Genomic DNA, 18058 nt, shown 5'->3' on the forward strand with positions numbered 1-18058 from the left:
TCATCCTCCAGCTGCAACTGTGCAGAAAACAATTCGAGATTCATTAGTCCATAAAGCGAAAGAGCACATTAAGCAACCGAGTCATGTTTTCTCATGCTCAGGACACTCACCTGGCATGAGGGCAACCAGGTTTCTGGCCCTTGTCTACGCTTGATTTTGTGTTTTAACCAGTGGCAGTTGTACGTGAACGACAAGAAAAAGAGGTCCCAGCAGGGGAACCAAAACCCAGGGATGTCACTGGAGCGAGTGCTGTAACCACCAGCAGGCTGGTGGCACGGCTGGAGCAGGGCTGCATTGCCAGGGTAGCCTCTCTCCTGCTGGCCAGGCTTTCTCTCGAGAGGCTGAGCAGATCTGAACCCAACTCTATTTGCATCCAAATAGATTTGAATATTCCCTATTCAAATAGGGAATGAAAATTTCCAAGTCCTCTAAGCAATTAAGCAGGCTGCCGCGTAGCGCTCGGGCTGAGGAGAGGAATTTTGCGTTTCGGCAGCAAACAGCGACAGCCGCTGCGCCTGATGGGGTGAGGAATAGGTCCCTGAAAGCTGAGCGTGCTCCGAGGACACTTGTGGGACCGACTGTCTCTACAGTAGGCTTAGTTAGGGATGCGTACAAAGCAAGCCTTCAGTTGCTCACTCAACTCCACCAAGGTTGGGACAACTCAGGACATGCACAGAAGTACAGCTCCAAGCTCCTGGTAAACTTAAGAGCAAATAAGTCCTTGAACTTCACGACCACCGGCTTTGTTGGGATTTTAGTCTTAAGTGTTTCAGTTGGGTCAAGACCCGGATCAGAAACTCTCGTATGGATTTGACACCTGTCTCCTTTTTATACGAGTGGCAATGGATAGAGCCCCCTGCAGACTGCGGCACTCCAAGCTAGACCGTCCCTCTGGAAGGAAACACCAGTTACCCCGTTACAGCTTTGACTCCGTGGTGATGCAGTTGACAGCATAACCGGGCCAAAAATATGACAGCAGAATTGGGTTTATTTTTCAGAGGCAAGGTCATGCTGTAGGATTGTGAGGCTAAATGCAAGTAAGCAGACCCCTCACTGCCAACAGCTCCACGTGGCCAATGCAGTAGAGCCTCTATCCCTTGGAAACCCAGCACGGCAAAAACCTCACAGATGTGATGAAGAAAAACCCTCCAAAGAGTCGGAAACCTTTCCAGACCCAGAAGCTCAGTGGTCCAGAGATGCGTACACCTTTGAGATGCAAAGTATATGCTGAGCGGTATGGCAAACGTATTCCAAATCCATTTTAAAACCTCTTTTTGCTGTTTTCTTCCTCAACGTCGTTGCCCTTCCTCACAAAGCTTCCATGATGTTGCCCTTCCATGTTACCACAGCAGCAGAAACAGCAAAACATTAAACACAAAGATGCCATGTGGGCAAAGTCCCTGCATCCTCCGGGGTGGTGAGCAGCATTTATGGAGCTGCCAGGCCTCCGGAGGAGCTCCGGTTCCTTTTCCATCTGAGCCTGGCACATTTCTGGGACAACTAAGACCATCTGTGTGCGAAACAAGTGGCCAGCACTGCTTATACCCACTATGTGTTTTTCAGAGAAGCATTTAGTGGTCCATCTATTCCGTTTAAAAGTTTCCTCAAATATACTTCTCAGTAACCTTTGACTGGTACAATTGTCCTTCTTGTATTTCTACCTGGGCTCCACACTTGCACTGCATAAGCCCTTCTTCCAGAGATCAGTCAACATAGAGGAATTCACACAGAAATATCTTCCGATGTGGTGTTGAGATGAAGAGCATGTGTATTACTTTGGGGTTGTTTTCAGTTTATTTTTTCTTCCTTTGAACATATCTGATCTTCAAAAAGTAAGGAGTGATATAGACTTCATTTCCTATTAGCTGACTACAGCTATGGATTGGATTGACATACACTGATGTGTTAATTTGGCAAGTTATCAAAAAATCAGAGCCATAGAAGCTGACAGTCAGGCAGCACAGTTTCCTGGAAAACAGATTTCCTTATATAAATCTTTTGTTTTGACAATATGACAGGTCTGTTCAAGAACAGTAACTGTACTGGGACAGTATATTTTGATTTCTCTAAGAAAGACACTCAATTTAACACTGCATGACATTTTGATTTAAAATGTGCCTTAACTGGAACTTACAGGGTGTGCGTTAGATGGATCAAAAATTGATTCCCTGGTAGATCTTTAAAAGGTAGCTTTCCATGAGGAGATAATTAGGGCTGGTTTTCTTGGGGTGTAACTGGGACCAGTTTTAATATGACATGATTGTATATGTCAATCCACAATCCAAACAAACAAACAAACAAAATCTGAAGTCTTCACTGGCAAATTTGGTAGGTGACTGAAAAAAATCAATGGGGTCATTAAGAGGCAATCACTCCTGATTTGAGGGTGAACATTCATTTAAATGGCCAGTCTAAAAAAATGCATTCTGATATGATCAAAAGATTCTTTTTAAAGACTCTTCCTAGACAATAACCACATTTTTTTCTCCTCAAGACATATAGAGAACAGAGGCCTCCCACATTTTCCCATCAGCACACACATAATACCACAGTGCTGCTCTTAAGCAGCCAGTATAAAATATATTCATTTTAGAATGTTTTTTCAAATCTGAAATGTAAGCAAGCCATTCTGAAAGTGTATGTTTGACATTTCATGGCTGGGAAAACATAATCATCAAAACCAAGCAAACAAACAAACAAAACCCCATCACCCCAAACACAAATCTTTTTGGGTTGAAATTTCCTTGCTTGGTTTCAACTTAAAGGTGATTGTCTTTTGGAAAGGTTGAAAAAAATAATTTCAGTAGGTATTAATTGTGTGACAGATAACTAAAGTACAAGCACAAAAGTGCTTTGTATTTTAAACAAAGTTGTTCAAACTAATCTTGTTCTGCCCAAAGTTACTTTCTTTTCCCTCCTTTTTTTTTTTTTTTCTTTTTTTTGTATCTGGGCTCTGGGAATGTACAAATATTACCAAAAGGAGCAGACTAACAGAAGATATTCAAAATACATGAAAAATTATGAAACCATTATTAAAATAAACAATAACACAGAGGGAGAAGTGCAAAAGGATAGCTTATGTTATTTTTCTTTGAAATTTACATTTTCAAAGAGGCTATTTAGGAACATATAGGACTACGTCACATAGTTGAGAAGTCTGTTTACCACTGTTCCAGAAGAAACTGCATTTATTACATACATTTTGCTTTCTAAGAGGAGTAAAATCCATTGTAATGGCTAATTTAGTATATTTTCCTTTGAAAACCATCTCTGCCAAGAAGGGATTTTTGAATGGCTTCCAAAAGACTGATCAGGTGGCGTGCTGAGCCTAGTTAGGTAGCTGTGCCTATATGCAATACGTACACCTCCCACAGCATTGTTTTGACAACTAATAGTTTTTGAGACAGGAAGAAAGCCCACAACAGTAGCGAGAGTTGGTGGGATCTTAGATCTTAACCTCTGTGATGCTGTTTCAGGACATTTTATCTTCCTGGTCTTGTCATACCTGTCACGAGACAATCTCCTGGAGACATACCTGACACCAGACGTTACTAATCAGTAGTTTGCCCCAACTGCCTGGTGCAACAGAGTGACAGACCACAGAAAATCCCAGCTAATATTCACAAGGAAAGAGCAGTATTTGCCTGTGGAGTGAATGCCCTGGTAGTACAGCACTGGACCTTCATGGACCTATGAAAAAATGTCCCATGACTAACTATGAGCTAATTTTTCAATGTTGTAACCATCCTGGTGTGTCTTGGAGGACAAAAAAACCCAAAAAACCCTAAATGTCCTAGTTTTCCCTTGAAAGACGTTTAGGGAGACAAAAGACATTAAGCAGAAGACACATGGAAGCGCGTCATCACTGACAGCTAGACCATAGGTTCAGGTACTAAGTTTCAAGTTTCTTGTTGACTTCACATAGCAACAGATACAAAGCCAACAGCTCCCAACAAGTAGCTGCAGCCTCCCAAAGATGTACCATGCCCATTTTGCTTAGCAGAAAGGATTTCTTAAAAGACTTAGGTTTTTTTATTTATAAGCTAAAATCTGCCACAGGTTGAGGTTTTGGAGCAGTCCAAGAAAGCACTTAATTTTGAGCTGAAATGCATCGCCTGCTGAAGCACAATTTGACCCTTTACAGCCAGAATGGGCCCATTCAGTGCTCAATTTGTATTTTTAACAAGTCAGATACATGTACTACCTGTTCCTAGCAAGTGCTTAATACCCTAAACGCAACAAGGCTGGTCCTCCACATAGTCCTTTCTTCAGCCCATGGGGTAACTCCATCAGCTTCATGGAGGGGGGTCACTGCTGATTCATGCCACCAAAAGGTGTAATTAGAGGACTCAGTTTGTCCATCCTGGGGTATTACATGGCTTCCTTCTTCCTATGGATTTATTTCCTTTGAGTTTGATTTGATTTTTTCCACGCAAATTTTTCAGCCTCTACAGTGCAGCATAGTACTTTTCTGCAAAATTGAGGGCCAAACTGAGATTGAGAAATCTCCCTTTCCCTCTTACACACATGCAAAAGCAATGACACACAGTATAAAGTTGCATTTCGTATACAAAACTGAGCAATTTGAGAGCTCCAGTTACCTTTTATGTCTTCCGTAAAAGGCAATTGGATGATTTTAACCCAGTATGACTTGTTTCCTTTTTAACATTACAGTGAACAACAGAAAAGGAAAAAAAAAAAAAAAAAAGAAATCGGTCCATGAAAGGGAAAAAACACTCACTTATATCACTTAGGTTACAGTAAAGCTAAAATTAAATTAGTGTCATCCTGCTTTCTAAAATCCTTTAATAGGACACTAGGCAGCAGAAAGGAAAGCATCACTGGTTTTTTTACAGCACAGATATCATAACTCCAGGTTTCATTTGAACTCTATTACAGTCAGTTGGTTACGAGCAGGCTGGCTCCTAAGTCAGCTCAGCAGGATGTTGTACGTAAGGAAAATTTTTAACTGTCTGTCGCCTTTTGCACATGGGTCTTTGTAGGGGGTAGAAAACAAGGCAAAACAGAAAACATCTCTCCACAGGTAAACTGCATCTTTGCTGACATCCCTGTCCTATTCTGCTCTTGCTACCCAACATAAAACCCTGTACAAAGTGACATTTTTACATCCAGAACAAAGACGATCCTTCCATCTGGAGTAAGTTTTAAATAACATCCTCGTGAAGTTGCCAAAACAAGCTGGGCTACTCAAAAGGCAACGTTTCTTGAGTTCAAAGAGAGAAGGTTTTTTTGCACTGAACTTTGTTCTGGCAGTGTACTGAAGTGGCTTCAGGACATACTAATTCCGTTTCTACCTTTGCTTAATATTTTGTTCAGACAAGTCCAGTCCAGACTTAGTTACCCGACTTCATTGTAGTCAGCTACATTTCTACCTTTCTGTCATACTCGTCTCTAGCAACCTGGCTTGGTGTTTTTCAGAAGTCTTTTAAAACATTCCTAATCATATTAAAAGCAAACACGTACAGCTTTTTTTGTTGCTGTTGTTCTTTCTTGCCTGTGTTACATTTTCGAGTAATAAAAATAAAATTTCTGGTTAGCAAAGAAGTTCTGTGACAGCTTCCTTTGGGGAAGGAGGAATGGATTTGGGAATATTTGCACTGTACCATAACTCTCAGCTGACATTTGGATAAAGTATTAGAAAGCTAGCTGATGCCTTAGGAAAGAGGCTTTGCATTGTCAAAAGAAAAGACGTTGGTTTTAATCATACTGTCTTTCCAGAAAATGCTTTCACAGCACTCCAGTCTGCCACTCAAGTTACTAAATCAAAGCTCGTTGTTCACATTCTCCGCCACACAAGCAGCCCCACACCACAGCACTTTGCAAATACAAGTGGAAAGTCAAAGATTAAAGCAAGTGTCTTCATGACGCTCCTATATCAGAATTCTTCATACAAGTATCCTTTCTTTTGCTTGCAAGTACGCTAATCATATTTCAGTTGCATGCCTACAATATAAAGTTAATAGCTTCCTTATTTCCTTATTTTAGCATTTCCCCTCTACTCCCTCTGCCTTTTCAATTATACTGGCTAGATCATTTCTTTCATTTCCTTTCTCCAGCATCCTGTTTTCATTTCTTATTAAAAAAAATCATATTTGGTCACTTACACTTTTCTTGAGGGTAAGCACACGACAGCAGCATCTCTTGCTCCACCATGGTGCTGACTGTTGCAGAGGTCAGTGGTCTTTTGAATAGCGCTTTAAGAAAATATTTTGGAAAGCTAAGCTCACTCATGCAAGCTTCTGATCTTCTCCAGTACTCTTGGCTTCTGTGTGTTGTCACATGTTATCCTCCCTCCTGAGAAACCTGTGAAACAGGTCTGGCAACACACATCTTGTGTGTCAGAAGAGTTTTAATTGATTCATTGCAACAGGTACCCACCCTCATTAAAAAAAAGTTGCTGAAAGGAGTAGTCTCTTAGCGCCTCATTTGAAATTACAGAACCTACGGAATGTCACAGCTGGTGCACTTTAAAGGGAAACTACTTGATGGCTTTGCGAATATACAGGAAATAATTTAAAATCAATCCTACACGCCAAATAACCCACAGCTAGCGGTATAATTCGGCTGCTCTGCGCTGTGGGAGAGCAGGAATCCTCCTGCTGTCCACCGAGGTGGCGAGGGCTGCCACTGCATCTCCCCGAGGCACGATTCCTGGTGGGACAACCCAACTCCACCTCTCTGCTACAGAGGCCTCTGCCTCCACCAACTCTGATTGCTGCTGATGCGAACAAATGGGGTGGACCTGATTTCTGAGAAACGCAGCCTCGGGAACCCGGGGTTAATATTGCCTCAGTGTTTGCAGAGGGGATTCCTCCATGCAGCGATGACGGAGGTTGCTCTGCCTTTTTACCTATCCGGGGCTCAGTGAGAAGCCCCCAGCACTGCCCTGCAAACCCCCCACAGCTGTTGCCATTTATTTGTTACCCCCGTGACCAAGCGGGATTGCAGGTGGGCCCTCGTGAGGACCTGTATCGCATCTCCTCGTACCCCCATAGCAGTTTCCTACTGCTGTTGCTCTTGCAAGCTGGTGATACCATCGTCAAGCGCGAGCAAGGCTGTGGTTAGCAAGGAACCAAAAAGCAGGAGACGCAGGATTTATGCCTGACTCTGCCTCTAATTTGCCCTGTCACCTTGGGCAAATGGCTTTACCTCTCAGTGTTTCTGTTTCCCCATCTCTAACGCATGCATAATTATAGTTCCCTTTCTTTGGAAAATGCTTTGAAATCTGTGTACAAAATGCAGCATGAAAGAGGAAGCTATCATTACTGCACACTTGTAAAATATTGGGATGAGGCAGACAATAAGCAGTGAGCATTTGAGATTTCATGCTTGTAAAGTGTTGTGTTTTAAGAGGAACTTGACCTTATTGTAATACTGGTTTAAAAAAAAAAGATACTCCTACAGAATTTGGCAAAAGTTCAGCTTCTGTTTTCACAGTGGAACGCTGAAAGAAAAGTCTAAATCAATTCTCACTTCTAGGAACATTACGCCCTCCTGGAAACAGCAAGTCCACCAGAGGTTCCTCGGTGGAAAATTACATAATACGGCAATTTCCTGCTTTTCTCTCACCTGGGTAAATAAAATCTCTCATTTTGCAGCCTGTGAGTACTTACGTTATACTCAATAGGTCTAAATACCCATCCTCTTTCTCTTACTCTCTCTTTGAAAACTAAAACTCAACAAAGCTTACAAAGATTGGCTTTTTCTTTTTCATGTGCAAGTAAGCTTAAACAGATTGATGCAAAGTTGTGTTTTCCAGAGGTTGAATTCACTGACATGAGAGCCTTGTGCTTGTTTTAATACTTCAGCGAACAAAATGAGGGAGGTGCTTGTATTCGCCCCACTTCTACAGCGTTGCTCAATGAGGGGCCTTCCTCAATGAGGAGGATTGTAAAGGGCATGACAGTGATTTAATTTTCCCCTGGAGTTTAGAGCAAATAATTTTTCACATGCTTTACTCGGGAAGACAGCAGCTGCTGGGCTGAGAGAAGTGCAGGATGGAGCTGCCTTGGCTCTCCTGCCTCTGCTTCTGCTGCCATAATCCACGCGCTTTCAGCCTGAAGACACCTCAAGTGATGGCAACACTCTTGAGATGATATACTGAGGACCCATATAAGGTTGAAAACTAAGACAAACTTGCAAAAGCTTTCAGGAATTATGTTGTCTGTGTTGTCTGTGAAAAGCAAAGTTACTGCTTTTCTCCCTCTGCATCCCTTTTTCTGTAAGACAGCTCTCAACAGAAATTTGTTTATGGACTGTCCCGCTTAGACTAAAATCCTGGGTAATTCTTAACATGGGCAAAAGCCCGGAGATTAAGCTGGGCAATGCTGAAGTGAAGAAAAGTGGCTGTGGGCAAATAGCTTTTTGTGAAATGCCCCTTGATTGCACGTTAGTACTGGCACATTCTGAAAGCTTACCTGAGTCTTGAAACATAATTCTCTACATGACTTAACATGGCCAGCCAGGTTTATTACAGACCAGGAGAATGGTAAACGTATAACCTACTTGCTTCTTACTCCATAATCCATTAACTTCAGAGCCATGTTCTAAGATGTCCTAAGGTTACTGCACTGACGATTTATAGTATGAAGTGAATCACTTCGAGCTGCAAGCTCAGAAACCCTTGGAAGTACATTTGCAGAAGGGCATGCATTTATTTGTATTTTCTGAATACATACAGTCACAGTAGGTGACTTCTCAAAAATCACATTCTTATGACATTAGCAAACTCATACCAGGTATCAGATTAGCACGGTCTGATTGGCATTTCAGTGGAAAGGACTGTTACGAAAGAGGAAAGGCTTCTTGTAGAGAGATAATACAAAAATTGCATAAGAAATCCTTTAAAAAATTTTTTAATCTCTTTCTGTGTTGAGCTGTAGTTCTTCCTGTGGATGAAACAGGACAGGATTTAAGGCAGTTACCCAGCCTTTGGAAATGCAAGGCACAATGTGAGTTGACTCCAACTTTTTACAGCATGAAGTGAAAAACAGCAATTGAAGCTAGGCTTTTTTTTTGGTGCTTGAGATAACATTTGGATGAGTGAACGCATTTGGTTAAACATCAAATCCTAAAAATCTGAAAACCATCTAATAAGCTAAGTGAACCACTACTGTCAACTGCAGCAAAAACACTAGGAAGAGTCAAGTTTACATACAAGACCATTCTGTTGTAATTATGAAATTAAAGTATGAAGTGATAGCACCCATTTATGTCTTTGGACAGACTCCAGGCATTCAAACTGATGCATACATTTGTGTGTGAGTTATTGCAAAGAGCGTTCAAATGACAAACATCCCATAATTATGGTGCTTGATCTTCCAAGAAGCTCATATCTGTCATTATAATCATTGTCTGAAAAAACAGTGCAGGTTTACAGTAACTGTGCAATTCACGCTTGTCTCCACTTCTGTCACTGAAGTGACAAAATGACTAAGTCACGCTCACATCTGCTTCCTTATAATGCTGCATTTGTCCTCACCCCGATATCTGGGCATAACCTACAATTATGTGTCATTAGCTTTCCGTGGAACTGATCAAAGGTTGTCCAATTCAAGGCTGATTTGGGAATATGCCAAAAGACTGAGGGTGGACCCTAACTGGCATAAGATGGAGCAGGTTTAAGCAATTGTTTCTTTAAACAGCACAGGTTTCCCACTTCGGGTAATAACTCTGTTACCCAGTGCAATGTGAAGATGAAATCCTGAATATATTGGTCCACGGAGGCACGTGATGGTGTCATCCAGACCATTTGGGTAATCTTTATTTTCCTCTTCTAACTGAAGCACCCTAAAAATGCTTAATTCAGCAGAATAGCGTTCGTTTGAAAAAGGCTTTCGGGTATTACTGCAAAGCATCTGCTGCTTGCGCAGCAAGTGCTCCAGGACTTCGGCGAGGGGAGGAAAGGGAGCCAGGGCTCTCTTCGGAAGGGATGAAGCTCACCTGGGGAGAAATGATGCTGAAACTGCTGCCTCGGCCTGGAAGCAGCGAGCCGTGAGGTTATAATACACAAAGACGCAAAGCGTGGTGTTACGTATCCACGTAAGAGTACTCCAAGAGTACTCCAAGAGTACTCATCCACGCCAACCCTGTGCAGGACCCGCAGCTGCTGTGTGCAACAGGCTTTAAGGAAGATTTCTCTTGTGGCATCCATGTGTTTAGCGTGAGAGGCTGCGTCCTCGCTCTGTGATTCCGACACCTGCGGTGTAAATCCCTTTATGTGAGGTGGTCAGCCCAGACTCTCTCCATAGTCAGAGACACCTAGACTTTTTTGCCTTTTTTTTTCCTTTTTTGTGCTTTTTTTTCCTGTTTTGCGCTTTGTGCACTGACTCACTCTCTGTTGTCTGTAAAGGGGACCTACGGTGACCTGCTCTGAGGTGAGCCTCTACATTTACTAAGATGAATTTTGCTTTTCAAAGACTGCACAAAACCAAAGAAAGTTGCATTTACTCTTCTAGCTGCACTTTTCCATTCCTTTTCTCAGACAGGGGGATGAACAGTTTCCGCTAAGTTGTGCCCTGCGGACTCTAGGATGACCCTGGGACATATTTCATCCTCCTGAGACCTACTACTTGCACCCTAAAAAGTAAGAGGAGCCACAAGGCAATACACAGTAATACCACTGCTGAACATGTCACTGCCTAGAAGCAAAAGTAGGGGACCTGTGTGGAACACTTGAAATTTATCCCAGAATAAGATTTCCTGAAGATCATATAAATCTCTTGTAATATTTATGGGTTTTTTTACTTTAAATTAAACAGCAACTCAACATTTTGATTTCTCAAGATCACAGATCCAAAGCCATGACATATTTTTAGGCAAAATCTAATTCAAGCATCCACTGGGAGGGTAATTTCTGTGTGACACGTATCCGCTGTCAGACACAGTGCAGATTTCTGCAGAGCAAACAGTGGTAAGATAACTTGGCACGCTGGCTACTTCATCTGGAGTCTTTTCAAGGAATGCAGCTTTAAATACTTGCCCATTCAACACTACTATCAAAGTTTTTCCTCCTAAGCTGACAGTTCCTTTAGATTAATGAGCAGAAATCCCATCAGGCTGAAAGGACCATGGGAGTGAAATCAGCCTGCCGAGCTGCTGCAGAAACCTGAAGGGATCCAGGGACAAAAGGCTACGAGGAAGTGATGTGCTTTCCCATTCTCTTTGAGGGTGATGCAATGTGCTTCTAATCCGGCGCTATTTTTTTTTTTTTTCCCCAGCTTCAGCTCAAGGGATCAACAAACACACCTGAAGGCATGAGGGATGTGTTTAAACAAAGGAGATGTGAACAGATTCAAACCTCAGACTTAAAAACAGGCAAACGAAAAGACTGCATAAGGCAAAAAGGAGGCAGCTGCAGTAATTGCAAGGGCAAAACCGTGCAGAATAATGAATCCAGTAATAAACTGCTGCCAGCACACACAGATTTCCAGTTAACACTGCGTGCTGTTCCACTGCCTAATCCTGCCTGTTGAGGCGGGCACAGTCTGGAAGATTGGGGTTTAAGTATTAAGTTCTCTTTCCAACTTGTTTTCTCTCCGTATTTGGTTATGTTGTGGTGCGAGTTTCTGGTCAATGGGCTGGTGAAACGAGAGTTGATGCACTGAGAGTCTACTTCTGCTCTGTACCCGCATTTGCAGCAGGTCCCCTCAGAGCCCGACTGACCTGCTTTGAATCCAGATTCAGGATTTCTCGGGGTTCGTCCAGCCATTACAGACGAAAGTGCACTGAGATGCTCGGTGGGCTGACATCGCTCAAGTCTGTGGCTGTTTTCTTTGCCAGTAGTGAATCACGCTAATCCCGCGTGGATAAAAGAAAGTCAGATGTAAACTGTGAAAGTCCCGTGTTAAAGTCAGAAAAGCATACTCTGCAAGTCAAGATTTTTCTTGCTGAAAAAGGTAGGGAGAGGTACATAACCAAGTGCCAGCCCTGGAACTCTTTATAATGACAAATAAAGGCAATACATAAGTTCCTTTTTAATGCTGCTACATTAAACAGAAAAGGAAGGACTACCTTAGTTGCCTCATTCAAAATGTATAGATAGAGAACGAGTTCTCCACCACTGGTTGTGCTTGGACCATTTTCCACGGTTAACCTCTGCGGATCACCCTAAACCAAAGGAGCCGGGAAGCCCAATTAATTTAATTCCAGAAGGCAGGATAGCTGGAGAAAAGAGGGCATGGATAGTTCCCTTGGTCATGGAAACCCTCAGATAGTTGTTCTCCTCAGAGCCCATTTGCAGCTGCTCCCACCACCTAGAGCATCTACGTGTACATCAGGGGCAAGAAGCCTCTTTGAGCAGTGCTGGGAAAGCGAAGCTGGCTTAAAAACCACTCTTGTACATATCCTCCTCTCACTGTTTGTCATTTTATGTGAATGCCTGGATTTTCATCTGTTTTTCAACTACAATTAGCATAAACTGGCACTTCCTCACCCTTAGTGCTGAAAATTATTTTTGTCAGGAACAAAAAAAACCAGAAAGGTATAATAATGAGAGGAAGAGGATAGTCTTGACTATTAGTCAGTGCATGTAGCCAAGTTCTTTTAGAAAACAGTAATTAAGCATAAATAGATTAGATAATTCTAATCTTTGCTAGAAATGGTAGGTTAAAACTACAGGGCACACTGAGGGTATTAAATATACAGAAGACCCCTAGTACAATTGCATATATGTGAAATAAAAAAGGGGATTATTCCAAGGGGGAAAAAAACCCAACCACAAACGTTCATTTAAAAAAAAAATCATAAAACTGATCATTTAGGGTGTAGGAGGTTGCTCAGAGTTAGTTGGAGGGTTTAATTAGGGCTGCATTTCTTGGATGAGTAAGCTTCTTGACTTCTTTTCAATGTGCTGACCAGAGGACATGTGTAAGCTTCACTGTATTTAGTAAATACCTTAGGGTAGATGAATTCCAAGTGACAGCCACATGGTTTCATGCAGCAAAATGGTGACTTGTCATCCCCATCAAGTTATCATCACACAAAATGTCAACAAAGAAATGGCTATGTTACTGGCAAGTGAGTGTGACACCTTGATGACACGGAGTGGCATTTAGCTTCTTTTCCGCAGGTATAAGCCTCAGAAGTGTGACTCCTTCCTAACTTAGTTTTAAATCCCATCATTTCTTTTATCTTAATACTCATTTTCACAAGCGTGACTCTTCCACACCCACTACAAGCAGGCAGCCCCTATGAACTGTATCTTCAAATTTTGAGAAGACCTAATGCACCAAAGGAGCCTGAACAGGGAAAATGCCTTGCGGAGGCAACCCAAATTTAGGCAGTCTCTGATTAAAGCTTTAACCCTACTAGATCATTTGTGTTGTGTCCAACAGCTGAAGCAAATTTGAAGCTCCAAATGCATTAGGCTTGATGCTCCAGGAAGGAGCCAGAAATGCCCCCGTGAAACTCCATTCTGGACTAGGGAGCCAGATGTGTCCACGCAGATCAGCAGAGAAAACATCCCCCACCGAGAGAGCAAGGCGACTTAAAAAATCAGGTAAGTGTTCAGTTAGATATTTGTTAGACTTAGATGAAAGGCAGTGACACGCTGGGTACAAATTAGCTTAGAGAAGGATAGCAGGAAACTAATTTTAACACTGCATAGGATCAGTATTTCAAGAATATGATTTCTGGAGATATGTTCGCTGCTGAATTTAATCAGTATTCACTTATGTTCATTACATACAGATGCTGTTTTGTCTTACACACAAGACTCCAGCTTCCTCACATCTAAGTGTGATATGCTTAATAACTCAGCCCTTTGAAGTACTGTATCTATTGATGTCTTTGCAGCTAGCCATAGACCTGTGATTTTAAGAATTCTTTTATATTTCCAAATACTCTCTGCAGCAGGGGATGACATCTAGCTTATTATCCACTCTGCTACTGATTTCTTTGGCATCTGTGCTTTGCTTCCTGGGGATCAGGAGTTTTGATCAAGGATGTAAATAAAAAATACAGTCTAGGCTCAACTTTTTTTTTTCTTCATTCAGGTAACTAGATGTATGTCATGGTTTAACCCCCAGCTGGCAACTAAGTACCACGCAGCCGCTCGCTCACTCCCTGTCCCCCCCAAGCGGGATGGCGGAAAGAACTGGGAAAAATAAAAGTAAAACTTGTGGATTGAGATAAAGACAGTTTAATAGGACAGAAAGGAAGAAAATAATGGTAATAATAATAATAGTAATAAAATGACAACAATAATAATAAAAGAATTGGAATATACAAACCAAGTGACACACGATGCAATTGCTCACCCCTCGCCAACCGATACCCAGTTAGTTCCCGAGCAGCGAGCCTCCCCTCTTGGCCAGCTCCCCCCAGTTTATATACTGGGCATGACGTCACACGGTATGGAATATCCCTTTGGCCAGTTGGGGTCAGCTGTCCTGGCTGTGTCCCCTCCCAACGCCTTGTGCCCCTCCAGCCTTCTTGCTGGCTGGGCATGAGAAGCTGAAAAATCCTTGACTTAGTCTAAGCACGACTTAGCAACAACTGAAAACATCACTGTGTTATCAACATTCTTCTCATACTGAATCCAAAACAGAGCACTATACCAGCTACTAGGAAGAAAATTAACTCTGTCCCAGCCAAAACTGGGACAATGTAAAAGTTCAACATGTTGTCCAATAGAAGAGGTTGTTCTAGAAGGTGTCCAAGACCACTAAGTAAACATGACTGTTTAAAAGAGAATTTTTTTAATGCTTGATCTGACATTACCTTTCAAAAGGCAAAATACTTATTCACATAGCTATTCAATTTAACTTCGCTAATGAAATAATTCCAATTCAGTTTCTTACAACTGTCATTCTGGTTTTATAGTAGCTTCTTTTGACTGAAGAAAATAAGAAAAGTATAGTTCTATTTTTTACACTACTTTATGCATATATACAGTTCTAATATTATGCTTCAAATTACCAAAAAATGTCATCCCTTTGTGGCTTATCAAAGGAGTTCTGTGATATAATGCCAACATATACTTCTCAGTATTTCTGCTGTTAATTACCCTGATCCTATAAATCTACCCCGATGCCGTGATTTAAAGTCTTATTGTTCTTGGTGAAGTCACATGTACCAGCATGGAAAGTGAAGGCATTAGCTAGTGGGTCTTACAACTGTTTTATAAAAACACTAAATTTTAGGAGCTAACAGAATGCCATTACAGCAGAAGACGTTAACATTTCCTGGAAAACAATTCAAACTTGCTTATTATCTGCACAAGGATACCTTTCTGCCTTTGAAGAGAGTGCCTCAAAAAGAAAGCACAAATATAACATTGAAGAGTCTGAAATAATACATTGTCTTAAGGTGCTTTCTTGCATTATGCTCATCATCTTAACAGTTCTTAGTATCGCAAACTTTCTTCAAATTTGAAACTTAGGAAAACTTTGTGTTATTTGGGTAGCTCTATGGTATGCTCCAAGTAATGCCTTTAGCTATTCCTTTGGAACAGTATGATTTTTTGCTGACCTTGTAGAACTGTTTTAATCTTCGTTAGCAATGCTGCTGCTGACATGCAAATGAAAAGAATAGGCTTTTGTTCAGTTTGTTATACCAGTTTTGTAAGAGCTACCAGGAATTAAAAACCAGACTTTAGTTTTGAGACAGGCACATAAAACTTGACTACTCATCACACAGTGCATCGGCTGATTTAAACGTCAAGTATAAACACTCAACCCAAAGACGGTAAGTCCAACCAAAGACGATCGCAGCATGAGGCATTGCGATGGCATGATGATGACAGATGTTCTAGACTTTTTATAAGTATAACTGAAACAGACTGTTAGGGTGAGGAAATTCAGAACAACACTCGCCTACTTGTAAAAGCAGAGAGGGATTGTTTTCATGTTTTAAATTCTAATCTTACCAGTATATTTACTCTAAATAAAAGGATTTCATGATATTGAAGCCAGAAGAATGTTAAGTCATGAATTCTAACCAAAATAGCTGATAACACAGGTTAAGCTGTGAGCTGATGGAAGCGTTTCATTACTGTTTCTTTGATAACTTGCAATGCCTTATTCTTACAGCGACAATGCTGCTGTTCTGTTATTTGATTTTTTTAAAATTATTATTTGGGATTTACTATTATTATTTAATTATTTTTTTTATTTAAATAATCTATGTTTTGCCATCTGACCTTTTTTGATATGCCCTTAAGGACCAGATACAGTTTGTAATTGAGTGAGTCTGAAAAACAGAAGTGGAATGATGGTCCACTGGTAATTGAGTAAATGAATGGGATAAAGTAATTAAAAGGAAATTGTTCCTATTCTTATTTAGCATATATTGTATGCCTTGAGAAAAAGGGGTCTTTTTCTGTGTTTGTTGCTGGATGTAAATACCAGTCATTACTGCAGTCTAAGCCCAGTGCTGTGTAGCAAAGGCTTTAGAAAGAAGTGTGAACTACCACTGTGTGTTGTGCATTTCTGCTTTTAAGCCCAGATATTCTGTTCAGTTATTTACATCAATGTCATATTTGTTCCATTAACAATTTTTTACAGAGTGATAGAAAACCAGATACAAAAAAAATTGGGAATCCAGCTGATACCCTCTCTTTGAGCAAAGATACACTAACCGAAAAAAAACCCAAACCCAAACCACCTTTTATAGGATATTTTGGACGCCTTATTTCATCAGTCAGTGGTACCTCAGCATATAATATTCAACAGCTAATGATGTAAACAGATGGGACTTTTTGCTAATGTGAGTCAGCTTCATATTAATGATGCATCTTCATTAGCATTTTAGTCCAGATCAGGAGGGCGTGCTGAACTGACTCTCCCGGTTCCTGTGCTTTGGTTTGGTCTAAGAGAGTGTGAATTGCATCAAACTCCAGCCCCAAATAGGCATTCATCCCGTGGAGTAAAAAAAAATCCCTGAGAGAGATAGTGGGGATGGTGTGTAGAGCCACTCCTATTGCTCTGCACTGATTGCTAATGTAGTGCTCAGCGCTACTCCTTCGGTAAAACGTTGGGGGTTTTTTTGGTGATCAAAACACATTGCCTCCACGAGAATATATTCTGTAAAAATAAAGTGCTCTGGGGGAACAGGCCATATTTTTGGAGGGAAGGAATGGGAGAATGATTGAAAAAATTCACTACTGTGAAACTGACTGGGGTGTGAAGGTTGGGGGCTTTTTTGATTGACTTGGTTCCAATTTCTTATGGGATTTTTGCTTTTGCTGTGTATTATGCTAAGAATTTGAGTATTTCAACGTTAGCAAAAATATATTTCAAAGTTATTTTTCTGTTTCCAAATGAGAGCATTTTGCCTCTAAGTAAAAGAAAATAAAAATGAAGTTTTCATCTAAATCAGTGCTGAAACTCCCACGCTTTTGAAATATCAGAATTTCTTATGGGAATAAATTTCATTTTCCAGAAAGCTCTCTTTTTAAACTATTGCTGAACTGGCACTAGTATACCAGATATGGCTGAGCACAGGTTTCGTAACAAAATTATATACTCCATTTTGGTGGCTGCTGCTACCTAGAAATCCTTCGGTCTATTGTGAGTTGTTCTTTTCCAGGAAAAGGCAGCAGAAAATTAACCTGTACATCCGAATTTGTGGTAAATGCCCGAGGAGCCTCACCTTTGCTCCCGTTAGCTTGTTCTCCTACAACAAATGATGCAGCGCTCTGTATTCATGAAGTTTTGTGCATTTGCAAAGAGTCAAAGGAAAGCAAATTTCTTTCTAGTGGTGCCAGGCTCTGCCCCTTCCAAGGAAGCGCGTTGCTGAGAATGCAGAAGAGCAAACGTTCCCTTCCTTTCCTCGCCTGATGCCCCGCCACCACCCACAGCATTTGGGCTCCTCCCAAGGTCAAAAATGACAATCGTTTCTCTTCTCGCCCTGGAAGAGGTAGCATTAAAAGCATTAACATGAAGGCGTGTGAATCTTGGAGAGCATGGAGCTCGCCTGCTCTGCCAATGCAGTGGAAAGATTTATAGTTTCTAATTTATTTGGGTTGCACCACTTTTAATGTGGTAAAAAAAATATATTGGCTTTTTTTTTTTTAATCCTGCTACAGCTGTTCCCA

At 41.2% G+C, this 18058-nt stretch overlaps 1 protein-coding gene across 2 annotated transcripts in view; it reads right to left on the reverse strand.

The window, feature by feature from the left end:
• Nucleotides 1-6328, reverse strand: part of PTPN3 (protein tyrosine phosphatase non-receptor type 3) — a 170570-nt gene extending 164242 nt beyond the window's left edge. For both annotated transcript variants that reach the window (XM_075022724.1, XM_075022722.1), the window contains exon 1: nt 6126-6328. In XM_075022724.1, the coding sequence (XP_074878825.1) occupies nt 6126-6252 (127 nt within the window). In that variant the 5' untranslated portion in view covers nt 6253-6328. The remainder of the gene's footprint in view (nt 1-6125) is intronic.
• Nucleotides 6329-18058: the final 11730 nt, after the last annotated feature.

This window comes from Buteo buteo, chromosome 3, assembly GCF_964188355.1.
Source record: "Buteo buteo chromosome 3, bButBut1.hap1.1, whole genome shotgun sequence".
Classification (NCBI taxonomy): domain Eukaryota; kingdom Metazoa; phylum Chordata; class Aves; order Accipitriformes; family Accipitridae; genus Buteo; species Buteo buteo.